Here is a 12500-nt window from a genome sequence, read left to right as displayed (position 1 = left end):
GTGAGCTTCAAAAAGTAATGTACTAGCTTTACTACTTAATACTTGAATAGTGTCACAGTCCCTTATCTGTAACTCCATGGGATAGCTATGTTCCATAATTCAGATGCTTGCACAAATGAAATATATATATACTATAGATATTATTATAGTTTATTCCTAAAGTAATATATTGTTAATATACTTGTGACGAACCAACCAAATATTATGACTGACACTCAGCCCTACACAGAAAGAAAAAAAATTATTGATGTTTATGATTAAAGTAAATTAGCAAAAAAGGTAACATGTGCCTCAAAGAAGTATAGAGAAAATCTTAAAATCCTGTTTCATGTTTAAATAACATGTGAGCAGAATATTCTGCTGTTGACAGATCCTCTTTTCACATCTACACCTCCTCCCCAGTGTCAGGTATATGAGAGTGGCCTTTCTGAGACCCTAAGCATGATGGTGGACAGTGCTGGCACCTGGGTTGTCGGCGTGGGCCTCATCCCCCCTGTGTCTGTGTGCCAGGGAGAAGAGCCCGAAGCCATCCCAGCCAACCACAACACTACAGTCATCATTCGCTCTCCGACACCAGCGCCTGTGTTAGTTTCTGGACTTCTAATTTTCTTTAGGGAGAGGGTTGCATGTAATATTAATCATTTCTGCATTTAGTACTCCAGTCTTGCTTTATAAAAGTTTTTTCATGTTGCTGCAGGTTCAATTAAGTACCATCCTAAAGAAAAAGGAATTACAATGCTAAGTTTGAATTGATATAGTATGAATATAGTTTATCTGAATGCCTTTTTTTTACAGACCAGACACAGCAACATACATTGAGAAGCTTGAGGCAATGAAGAATGAAAAGGCAGAGGGGAAAGATAATCGCACATTCCTGGCAAAATATGTAAGTAAAGTCATTTTGTTTATTTTGGTGTCATCTATCACCTGTCTTGGCAATGCATTCCTCAAAGATATGCATGATAGTGCAGGCCGTAAAGAAAGATGCCTATGCATATTGTTTAGCCTGCATGTTTTGAATGGGGGTGAATCTTGTAGCAGTCATTTGAGATATCTTCTGTCTACACTAGACATTTGTGTTTCTGTATTGTATATGAGGGTCATGGGTTTTTTCCATTCTAGGATTGCAAAGTCTAGCATTGATCTGGAGTAATGATTGTTATTAACATAAGCATTCTTTATGTACATTAAAAGTAGTGAAGCTTTACATGTTTTATGGAATATTTTGCAGTAGTCAGTAATCTGTGATATCAAAATGTTGTATGCTACCTCTTGAATTTTGTTGTTGTGTTTGGGCAATAAGAAGGTTGTTTAGTATGATGTTCGTATGCCTCTGTGTAATATGTTAGTAATGTACTTGTTGATTATTTAAAAGTGTAAGCTACTGTGTAAGCATTTGAATGTAATGTTAAGCTTGCATTGCATTCACATAAAAGTAAGTTGAAGGTACTGCAATGTCATATTCATAAGATAAAATATTTATGAATGGGATGTTGTCAGCTTATCAATAGGATAAATTGAATAGGACTACTGAGAGTATGGGGCTCTGTAAGATTCTTATTGATTGATTTGGTGTTAATGTGCACAGGACTGTCTTCTTCCAAAGTAGTTGGCAAGCCAGCATTTGATTTTGCTGTGTATAGTTGAGTTAAATATTTTGTTTATGAGAGAGTATATAGATTGCCTTAAAGGGTCAACTAATGTTTACGATTATTCTTTTGTGGAGTCTGCTTGGCTTGAAGCTATCATTAGTTTGTCTCATTACTGAAGGACGCAGTTTCATAGCTTCCTTTGTAGGGTTGGTAATTTTTTTTTTTTTTTTTTTTTTTTTTTTTTTCAGAAGGTTGGTATTTTGTGATGTTGATTGGAGAATTTGACAATGTTTTGCAATTGTGATATTATGCAAATAAAGGGCTTATTAAATGTTTGACATATTGTCAGGTCCCATGTCATGTGCATTTTTAAGTGGCCTTATGTATATTACTAAATGCTTGTTCATTATTTATGGGTGTATATATAAATTGGCAAAAATATTATCCCTCTCACCCCATAATGTTTTGTCTTTTCTTCCACAGTGGATGTATATTGTGCCAGTTGTGGTCATCATGGTTCTCTCAGGAGGAGGACAAGAGGGTGGACGTTAACCCACAATTTGCCTTTTAACAACACATAGACATTTGTTTCTTGTAAAGTCCTCAGCTGTATTTTTCTTTTATTGTTAATATTATTTTTATTATTGAAAAATGGCATATTCATTATTCTCATTACAGATTTTTCATACTTGGACTATTTATAATCTAAAGTTTAGCATGATATTGGGAAATCATCTTCAAAACAAATAAGCAATATGATCTGATATGTATATACAGAAGCATTTTATTTTATTATGTCTGTATTTAAAAGAAAGGTACAAAGAACATGTACTTGTTAGAATGAGTAATGCTGGATGTAAAGTCTCATCAGAAAGGCCTTTAACAGTTTAAAATACAGGAATATGCAAGTTATGTACATGAATTTCAGCCTTTGATAATCCACAGTACCGGAAACAAAAAACTCCAGCATACTCCCAACATCAGCTGTCATCTTCCTCAATATGCAATTCATTTGCATATTAGACCATTCTTTTTAATTCTTCATATACATGAGTCACAAAATATGTTTTCTATTTCTTAATAGTAACGAATCAAGTTTACTGTTATTGTATAAATATCTTAAATCTGACCTTAAATAAAAAGACTAGATTTGGCCAGTGAAGATTTACAGTAATTCTTTGTACAGTGAATTGAATTTTTGTTTAGAGTACAATAAGTGCACCATTCCCTGTTATTTATGTATGGATGCTTGAGTGTGTACAAGGAGCATGTAGAAATAAAAAAAAATTCCCAGAACATTTTTGTATATTATACCCTTTTCTCTTCCCTCCCAGTACCTTGCTCATTGTTGTCGTGGGAGAGCTTACGAGACGGAGACTGAGGCCTAGTGCAGGGGATCACCTGTCTTGGGCCTCAGCCGTTGCCTCAACTAATTTTGCTTGGTCTTTTCTTCTCTCTTGTCCTCTTCTGTATCTTCATCCCCTTCCTCTATCCCATTCCTAAGGTGTGAGAGCCATGCTAAAAGGATGAAAGGCTGGCTTTGTGTCCGTCATGAATAGCCTCCGGGAGCCATGGGCATGGTATTCCCTTGGTTAATTGCCTAGCCCTTACCCCTTATGGAGACCCTGAGGGGTAGACCATTTCTTTTCTCCAGTTTATTCAGGCTCACCATGGCCAATAATGAAGATTCTTTATCCTTAATAGGGGCATTAAGGCTTGGCCTTTTACCAGCTAGATTATCTAAATTTAATTTTGATGTTTTTCCAACCCCTGCCCTTCCTTTGGCCATGGCTCCAACCACTGGCACTAAAACCCCCTCTATGATGCTTACAAACAACTTTAACCAATCCAAAACTCACCCAGGTTATTACTCAACCTCCTGAAAGCACCCCTTTCTCTCTGCCAACATTCTCCTCTCCATCTACCACACAGTCCTCTTCAATGTTTACCCTCTCTTCCCTTACTACTTCTCTTCTTCCTGATTGTCCTCCCACTCACAAAACTACTCCACTCCACCCCATCTTACTCTTGCTCTCATCCTTGTACTGCCTCTACCTCTGCAAATGTTCTGCAAACCCACAGCCCCCTATTCTGAGAATACCCTTCTCTTTCAACAGTAACTCTAGAAACAAGTAGGCAAGGTTACTTTTCACAGTTACATCTGAATGCACTACTACCCTAACTGACCTTAATGGCAAACCCATTCCTGCTGAACCTCACCCCTCTCTTAATACTTGTACTGGAACTGTTTTTATCCCCCCAAATGCTAGTCCTATCTACAACAAGGACTAGTTAGACTGTGAAAAAGACCTTCTTACCTGCCTTGCTGAATATGATGCAGTGGCAGTACAGTGTTATGCTATTCCTCCCAGAGGCCAGTATAAGTCCCACATCAATATTGCCAAGATTAGCTTCTGTAGACATGACCTCCCCCATGAGGTTTATATTGGTGGATTGTCCTACTCTGTCTGACCATTTCAGCCCCTTCCTCATCAATGTCAGAAATGTTGGTGTTTTGGCCATCCAACCTGTCACTCCACAGCCCACTGCCCACTATGTGCCCAGCATGGTCATGATGTTTCAAATTGCCCTGCTCAGTCACGTGCATGTGCCAATTGTGGAGACTCCTATAATGTATTTTATAGGTGCTGCCTGCCCTTAATACAAGTTTGAATGTGAGGCAGCAATCCTCAGATTCAAACTAGTCCTCACTCTATGAGAGGCCAGACAGGAAGCATGACGACAAGGTTTTTCTCTCTCAATTTATTCCAAAACAGTCCTTCGCTCTGCTCCCCCACCATCTTCACAAAATGTTTCTGCATCTCCCCCAGTATCACTCCCCAATACCCTGAACCATCCTATGTTTACTCACCCTATCATCCAGTTAATTTTGTTTTCCCGTCTAAATCCAGATACTCCAATCTCTACCATTTCCCCAATACCTACCCCTCCTCCTCACTTTATTTGTCGTACCAGGCAATCTAAACGCTCCACTCCACCCACTCTTTTCCTACATCTTTCTCTTCTGCTCCTCAGATATTTATCTCCTCTTCTCCTCCTCCTAAGTAAATCTTTCTTTCTCAGTTCTCTTCACCCAACTCCCCTCTAGAAACCCTTCAAAACATCCAAAACTTCCTAAAGATGACCCTAGGGAATACTCCACTCCCTCACCCACCCCCAATGCCTCTGTTCCTATTCCTTCTACATTTAAAGTATTTGCAGATATCCAATCTCCTTCTCATCAAGTTTCCTCCACCCCCCTTCCTCCTACACTCTCCCAACATACCCCACCCTCTTTACCGCTCCCATTTGAATACTCATACGAATCCCCTTTATCACAAGTGTCCTTCTCCAGACCCCTCCCCTCCAGACATTCTTGCTGATACTTCACTGACTTCCCCAGTCCTCTCTCATCCACCAAATTTTTCTACTCCAACTTCTCCAACAGCCACCTCTGTTTTCCTTGAACAATGTCCCTGTTCCTTCCCAAGTCACAGATACAAAGCAATTCACTCAATTGCTCTACACCCTTATATTCACTACCATACTATCATATAATGCTCTCAAACTTTTGACATCTAACTCATTTTATCATAATCTTTAATACTTCTTTATCCTTTCAGACACAATACTTTACCATATGGCCTTTGATGTCTATCACATTCATTTGTTTCAAACATTAAACATTGAAATCCTTTTCTCTTCACTGTTAGTTGCATTTCATATTCATTACTTTTTACCATGTAGCCTATGTAGTTTCAAACCCACAGGACAAATTATGCATATCCATGAATAACTCTAGTAAAATAGAAAGGACCTGAAATCAAACACATAACTTAAAATCATCACTTTATTGGCTGCATACATACTTTAAAGAAAGAAGTACAAATTCATATGACTAGATAAACTTCTGTATACAACTGCCTCTGCATTTTATAAAATCTCTTTCGACGAAAGAATACAATGTATCTTACCTGATTGGTCAAAACAATAGAAATAGTTTAAGGTTTAATCTGAATCCTTTTTTTTGTTTGTTTGTTTCTTTCTTTCTCATCTTAATTATTTAATTAATTTCTCTGAATAGAATGTGATAGTAATAACTAATGCAAAAAATAAAAAATAAACATGAAAAAGGAATGTTAGTGTATAAGCACTGTACTTCTAATACTACTTTACACCATGCTACAGTTCTTTCATTATTCATTAATAATTCAGCAATGGACAACACATAATAACAGATGCACTGAATAAGGAAAATATTGCATTTCATAAAATACATGAGTGTACACCTGGAAATGGCTGACTTTCATAACACTTTATTAAAAGCACTTCATATGAGAGTTTTATTCATAATTTGTGCTCAACTCTCAAAAATATTTTGAAAAAAGAATTGTTTAAAATATTAGCTGTTTTGTTCATTGATTAAGTATGATATTTTGATTATAATCTTACTAAGTATTTTTTTAAAGAGATTTATATTGTGTGTATCCATTAGTTTTGTTTCAAAACCTGTTAGAAAGTTAAAAACGATAAGATGATCCCACCCAGGAGAAGATTCAATACATTGTTGATCAGCCATCTGGCATTCATTTTTTTTTATGTAAATGAGAACATAAACATCAAGAGACCATTTCTTAGTTTACAATGTTTTCACACTATACATTATGCTCTTATCAGCTTAAGGCTATATAAACAGGGTAGTGTACATTTCAATCCTCTTCAGGCAGATCAGCCATATTTGTATCACAAGTTGCTCAGATCCTCAATGTATGTATCAAAGGAATGGCTGCACCATATAGCATGATGTACACAGACTTAGACTACTGTAAATATATTCACAGAGGAATGGCTCTTTACTGCAAAGATCATCACACCATTAACAAAAATTATAGCAAGTATAGGTCATTAAAGCCTTAACTCACATCATAAGATAAGCTGCATTTACACTTCATATTGGACATTTCTAGTGTCTTTGTACATAAAAGGGAATAAAATGTAACATAGGGTGTAAACAATTTTTGCCACTGTATGTACTGGAACTTCAGAAAATCAAAAGCACATTATTTCTTTGATCTTACAACAAGAAAGCTATAACCATATATGTACATTATCTTCTACACCTTGTACTATTTGCTATGGATTGCTCTGAGAGAGATAGAGAGATAGATTGATTGAGATTATATAGAGAAGAGAGAGGCGACAGAATTGGAAGCAAAGAGAGAAAGGAGAAGAGAATAGAAGAGGGGATTGGAGGGATGGGGGGGGGGAGAGGGAAAGGGAGAGGGAGAGGGAGAGGGAGAGGGAGAGGGAGAGGGAGAGGGAGGGAGAGGGAGAGGGAGAGGGAGAGGGAGGAGGGAGAGGGAGAGGGAGAGGGAGAGGAGGAGAGAGAGAGAGAGAGAGAGAGAGAGAGAGAGAGAGAGAGAGAGAGAGAGAGAGAGAGAGAGAGAGAGAGAGAGAGAGAGAGAGAGAGAGAGAGAGAGAGAGAGAGAGAGAGAGGGGGGGGGGGGGAGAGATTTGAAAAGAAAAAACTACAACCATATAAAGTTAACTGATGGAGCAAAAAAACAGGATCAAATACCTAATATCAAATTTTCCCCAGATATCTAAGCAGTAAATTACTGCATCCTTTAGAATCTAAAAACAACTTCTAAGAAATCACAGTAGCTTCATAATACATTCACTGATTCCTTGTTCATTAGATATACAAAATCACTACCAAAGTCTACCATTCAAATATCAGGTTCACTCCTTGTAACAACAAAACACAGTACAAATCCCTTTTCACCTTCTGAGAAAAACATATAAGAATTCCTGTCTACACTAGCTTGAAACAAATATGAAGAATAACTGGAAGATTAGTATAAAAAGTGAAAAATGACAACCATACAGTGTGAAAATGAAGTATCATAGCATTGCACAAAAATAAACATTCAGCATCACTTCATGCCACAGCTAATGTCACTGGCATTCAGACTTAGCTTCAGCTCATTTGCTCACAGTCACTGTGCTAGCAGCAGAAAGATCAAGGTCACCCCAATCTCATTTCCAAGAAGGATTAACCTGAAAGAATGATGTGGACTGCGAGGGAACATGAATGCTTGTGGGCGGACGATATTATACGAAGGACAACATTCTGATTAACAGATTTCTGACAGGTATCAGCTCAATTGAGGTAGTAGGCTAGTTCCAGGAAAATAGATGCCTAAATTTTGTTTTTTTTTTAATATCTTTTCCTCATTAATTATTTATACAATAACTACCACAATGTTTCTAATATTCTGTGTCAAGCATTTTCTAAAGTGAAAGATGTTTTATTTCCACCAAAATACATGACAATAGCCTCTGCACTAAAAAGCAACATATGCATCTATCATTTCTCCATCAAAAATGCATACAAATGTTTTCCTACTGAAATGCTGTGCAAGGACATGCATCCTGCATCACAATGATTGGAAACCTTTCCTGCAGGTATCCTGTGTGATGGGTGTCCTTTTTCTAAACAAAGTTGCTACTAATAAATCAGCTTCTTTCCACAGCAAAATTTCCCTACAAAATTGATGTAAATTCTGGCTCAAAAATATTAAGACACCTTAATTCTACAGCTTCTGCAATAGCATCATGCAGCCACAATAGCTGCAGCTGGGAGAAAAATATATATAAGTTAAATAAATATTCCTAAGATTAATATATCTACAACACTTTGAAGTTCACATTGACCATTACACATCAATCAAAGCTGAGTATCCAAAGAAAGTGCTAACCCTAATTCAGGCATAACATTTCTGAATTATTTGATTTTCCTATAACAGCCATTCTTCTGCCTTGTATATCTGGCTACAACTTGCAACTGCTATCTCATTCTCTTGGCTATATTTCACTTCTTCTCATTTACTTCTATCTAACCATTGTTTCCTTAGTTAAATCTTGTTTATACTTTCAGTAATCACAGCACCAAATAAAAGCATTTCTCCATTCTAAGTCTGTTCGATCAACATAAAGAAAAAGGAAAAAGGATTTACATAAGTACATATATTTTACACGTATGTGTGTGTGTGTTTGTGTGTTTTTGTGTGTGTGCTTGTTTGTGTGTGCTCATGTGTGTGTGTGCTTGTGTGTGTCTGTGTGCTAGTGTGTGTGTGTGTACTTGTGTGTGTGTGCTTGTGTATGTGTGTTCTTGTGTGTGTGTGTTTGTGTGTGTGTGTCCTTGTGTGTGTGTGCTTGTGTGTGTGTGTGTGCTTGTGTGTGTGTGCTTGTGTGTGTGTGTTTGTGTGTGTTTGTGTGTGTGTGTTTGTGTGTGTGTTTGTGTTTGTGTGTGTGTTTGTGTGTGTGTGTGCTTGTGTGTGTGTTTGTGTGTGTGTTTGTGTGTGTGTTTGTGTGTGTGTGTTTGTGTGTTTGTGTGTGTGTGTGTGTGTGTGTGTTTGTGTCTGTGTGTGTGATTGTGTGTGTGTCTGTGTGTTAATATATATATATATATATATATATATATATATATATATATATATATATATATATATATCAACATTGCAAATCCTGTCATCGAGATGCTCCAGGTACAAACAAAAATACAGGGTTTTTAAGATTTGCCATCTCACTTATCATCTTGAAGTGATCCCTCAAACAATTTGACAACCTACATGGCAAATGTTTTTCGTAATATTCACTCTTACAATTCTCAACCTTTGAAAAATTTAACATGAGTTAATCACTCTCGTCGTTGTCATTGCTTCCTCTATTCAAGGGTCGTCTTGTGTCCTCATCAGAACCGTAGATAACATCCTCATCAGAATCATTCACCATGCTGAAGGCTGGGTTATCCTTCATTATGTGAGTTTCTGGAGAAGAGGAGAAACAGTAAAACAAATCTGACAGACATAAGGGAAACTTATACTAACACTCTATCACACAGCTAATGTTCTAACATACCACAACATTATACTGAAAAAAGTAGAAAAAATTAACACACACAAAGCTGAATATAAAGAATATCTGGATGTCAAATAACAACAATTGTGCTTAAATAAACTGGTTAATACTATTACAAATATTGGCCAATCATATATACCATAAATTGTACCTGAGGTAAAAGACCTTTAATGTCTAGCAAATAGAATAGCAGAAGCCCTTTGATTTTCATCGACAATTTACAAAAAATCATAGCAATGGCAACCTTTCCAAATAAACATTAACCCAATGCCTCCAGGGATGGCATGTCTGTACATGCCATGCCCATTATGAGTTTAGTTCATCAATTTTTCTTTATCCATAGATGGTTCCACAAGTACTTAGTTTCCAATGAGCCAATTATGAGTATTATCTATCTCGCCTGTTTACCTTTTTCCTTGATCTTCAGAAATTTTTCTGATAGTTTTTTTTGCTGTTAATAATGTCAATGAGTGGGTGCTTCATGCTCAGGGTGATGTGAAGCAATGGTGTAGAAGCCTAAGTAATGTTAAGTTCTTGCATGCTTTCTTGCCACTGCTGGCTAGCCTTGTGCAAAAAAGGGAGCAGCTTTGCATAAGCCTCCCCTGCCAGTTCATATCTTCTCCATCATCAAGACTTCTGCACTACCTCCTCGTGGCCAGCCATGGAAACTGGGTACCTTGCGGTCCCAGGCTAAACTGTGGGGGATCTTGGAGCAGCAGGAGACCCCAGAAGTACAAGGTCGTGGCCCACTGGCGTGTGGACACGCCCTGACTTTATACCAACTCTAAACCTGGGGTTACTGGGAGGCTTGGGGGAGGTTGGCCTTGCCAGTCCTCCTCCCCCAGATAAATCCCTACTGCATTGTTAAGTATAAATGGAAATGCTGGGGGGAGGAGAAATGCCACTCCCACCCAGCAAGTGAGGCAGGCTGTGGGCCCCATTGGGAGGGTGACTGTTGGGACACAGGATGGGAACAGAAGCTACTCGTCCCACCTCGTTGTCCTTTGCTTGTGGGGTAAAGCCCTTGGGAACCCCACAGGTGGATGTTGGGTCCTACAGCCTGCCACCCTCCTTTATATGGGGCAACATTGGCAGGGGTGACAGAGGTGGTATCCGCCATGAGTGACTGCCTGAGGCTAAACCTCAGGCGGGATGTTAGGGTAGGGGCTTGGAACGTACGTTCTTTGTGTCAGGATGATAGGTTGCCACTACTGTCAAGACAAATGGGGAGGTTGAGAGTTGAGGTGGCTGCTCTCTTGGAGGTGAGAAGACCTGGCAGTGGCACGATTAGTGTAGGTAGCTACACCTTTTACTGGTCAGGCTGTAGTGATGGTCATCATCTTCAGGGAGTAGCTATAGCCATCTCCAGCAGACTCTATCCCTCAGTAGTAGAGGTTACTCCAGTCGATGAATATATAATGGTATTGAGACTGAAGATAGCATTTGGCTTCATATCTCTTATTGCTGTGTAGGCTCCTACTGATATTTGTAAACTTGACATGAAAGAGATGGTCTACATCAAACTTGCATCTGTATTGGGCTGAGCACTTTTGGAGCTCCCATCTATGTGCAGAGACATTTCACAAAAAATACTACAGTGAATACCATGTTTTCCTGGCAATATGGGCTAAAAATTGAGCTAAAAGGAAACCCCATAAAAAGCCATGTCACAAATGCAAACTTACCCATCAAGGCCCGCTCCGATGGAGAATAGACATATGCCATGGTATATAAGTAGAGGTTGAGAAGGCCATAGAATGCCATGAATTGGGCTGAGGAGTCATAGTGTGTCGAGAGCTGTGACACAAAATTGTCCTCAAGAACTCCAACGCCAAACCTCAAGACTGTAATCGTCAGGCTCACACACAGCACAATGAGCATCAACAGTGTCACAAACTTGAGTCGCATGTCTGGAAAATAATGTAGGCTGTGAGGCTGTGCTTGGGTTTCAGAGAGAGAGAGAGAGAGAGAGAGGAGGAAGAGGAAGAGGAAGAGGAAAAGAGGAAAAGAGGAAGAGGAAGAGGGAGAGGAAGAAGGAGAGGGAGAGGGAGAGGAAGAGGGAGAGGGAAAGAGAGGGAGAGAAGGAGGGGAAGAGGAGAAAAGTAGGGGAAGAGGAGAGGAGGAGAGGAACCGGAGAGAGAGGAGGGGAAGGGGAGAGGAGGAGGGGGACGGGAGAGGAGGAGGGAGAGGGGAGAAGAGGAGGGGAAGGGGAGAGAAGGAGGGGAAGGGGAGAGGAGGGGAAGGGAAAGAAAGAGGGAGGGAGGAAGGGAGGGAGGGAGGGAGGGGGGAGGGGGGGGGAGGGAGAGGGAGAGAGGAGAGAGAGAGAGAGAGAGAGAGAGAGAGAGAGAGAGAGAGAGAGAGAGAGAGAGAGAGAGAGAGAGAGAGAGAGAGAGAGAGAGAGAGGGAGGGAGGGAGAGAGAGAGAGAGAGAGAGAGAGAGAGAGAGAGAGAGAGAGAGAGAGAGAGAGAGAGAGAGAGAGAGAGAAAGAGAAAGAGAGAGAGAGAGAGAGAGAGAGAAAGAGAGACAGACAGACAGACAGACAGAGAGAGGGATAGAGAGACAGACAGAGAGAGAGAGGGAGAGAGAGACAGACAGAGAGAGGGAGGGAGGGACAGAGAAGAGAGAGAGAGAGAGAGAGAGAGAGAGAGAGAGAGAGAGAGAGAGAGAGAGAGAGAGAGAGAGAGAGAGAGAGAGAGAGAGAGAGAGAGAGAGAGAGAGAGAGAGAGAGAGAGAGAGAGAGAGAGAGAGAGAGAGAGAGAGAGAGAGAGAGAGAGAGAGAGAGAGAGAGAGAGAAGAGAGAGAGAGAGAGAGAGAGAAAGAGAGACAGACAGACAGACAGACAGATAGAGGGAGAGAGAGACAGACAGAGAGAGAGAGGGAGAGAGAGACAGACAGAGAGAGGAAGGGAGGGACGGAGAGAGAGAGAGAGAGAGAGACAGACAGAGAGAGAGACAGACAGACAGAGAGAGAGACAGAGAGAGAGAG

General features: G+C 39.8%; 3 protein-coding genes across 8 annotated transcripts in view; 2 read left to right on the top strand and 1 right to left on the bottom strand.

The window, feature by feature from the left end:
* Positions 1-2888, top strand: part of EMC10 (ER membrane protein complex subunit 10) — a 7211-nt gene extending 4323 nt beyond the window's left edge. The window contains exons 4-6 of the mRNA XM_027359919.2: positions 403-584; positions 796-886; positions 2076-2888. Coding sequence (XP_027215720.2) covers positions 403-584; positions 796-886; positions 2076-2144 — 342 coding nt within the window. The 3' untranslated portion in view covers positions 2145-2888. The remainder of the gene's footprint in view (positions 1-402; positions 585-795; positions 887-2075) is intronic.
* The window catches only part of T3dh (Type III alcohol dehydrogenase), a 212086-nt gene that overhangs the window by 118688 nt on the left and 80898 nt on the right, over positions 1-12500 (top strand). The window lies entirely within an intron of this gene.
* Positions 5429-12500, bottom strand: part of LOC113808503 (transmembrane protein 181) — a 17781-nt gene continuing 10709 nt past the window's right edge. For all 6 annotated transcript variants that reach the window (XM_070123408.1, XM_070123410.1, XM_070123409.1 and 3 more), the window contains 2 exons: positions 11201-11425; positions 5429-9424 (listed from right to left, as the gene is read on the bottom strand). In XM_070123408.1, coding sequence (XP_069979509.1) covers positions 9291-9424; positions 11201-11425 — 359 coding nt within the window. In that variant the 3' untranslated portion in view covers positions 5429-9290. The remainder of the gene's footprint in view (positions 9425-11200; positions 11426-12500) is intronic.

The sequence above is a fragment of the Penaeus vannamei genome, chromosome 7, assembly GCF_042767895.1.
Source record: "Penaeus vannamei isolate JL-2024 chromosome 7, ASM4276789v1, whole genome shotgun sequence".
Lineage (NCBI taxonomy): Eukaryota > Metazoa > Arthropoda > Malacostraca > Decapoda > Penaeidae > Penaeus > Penaeus vannamei.
The sequence above is the reverse complement of the archived record's forward strand: the minus strand, read 5'-3'. Positions and strand labels throughout refer to the sequence as shown.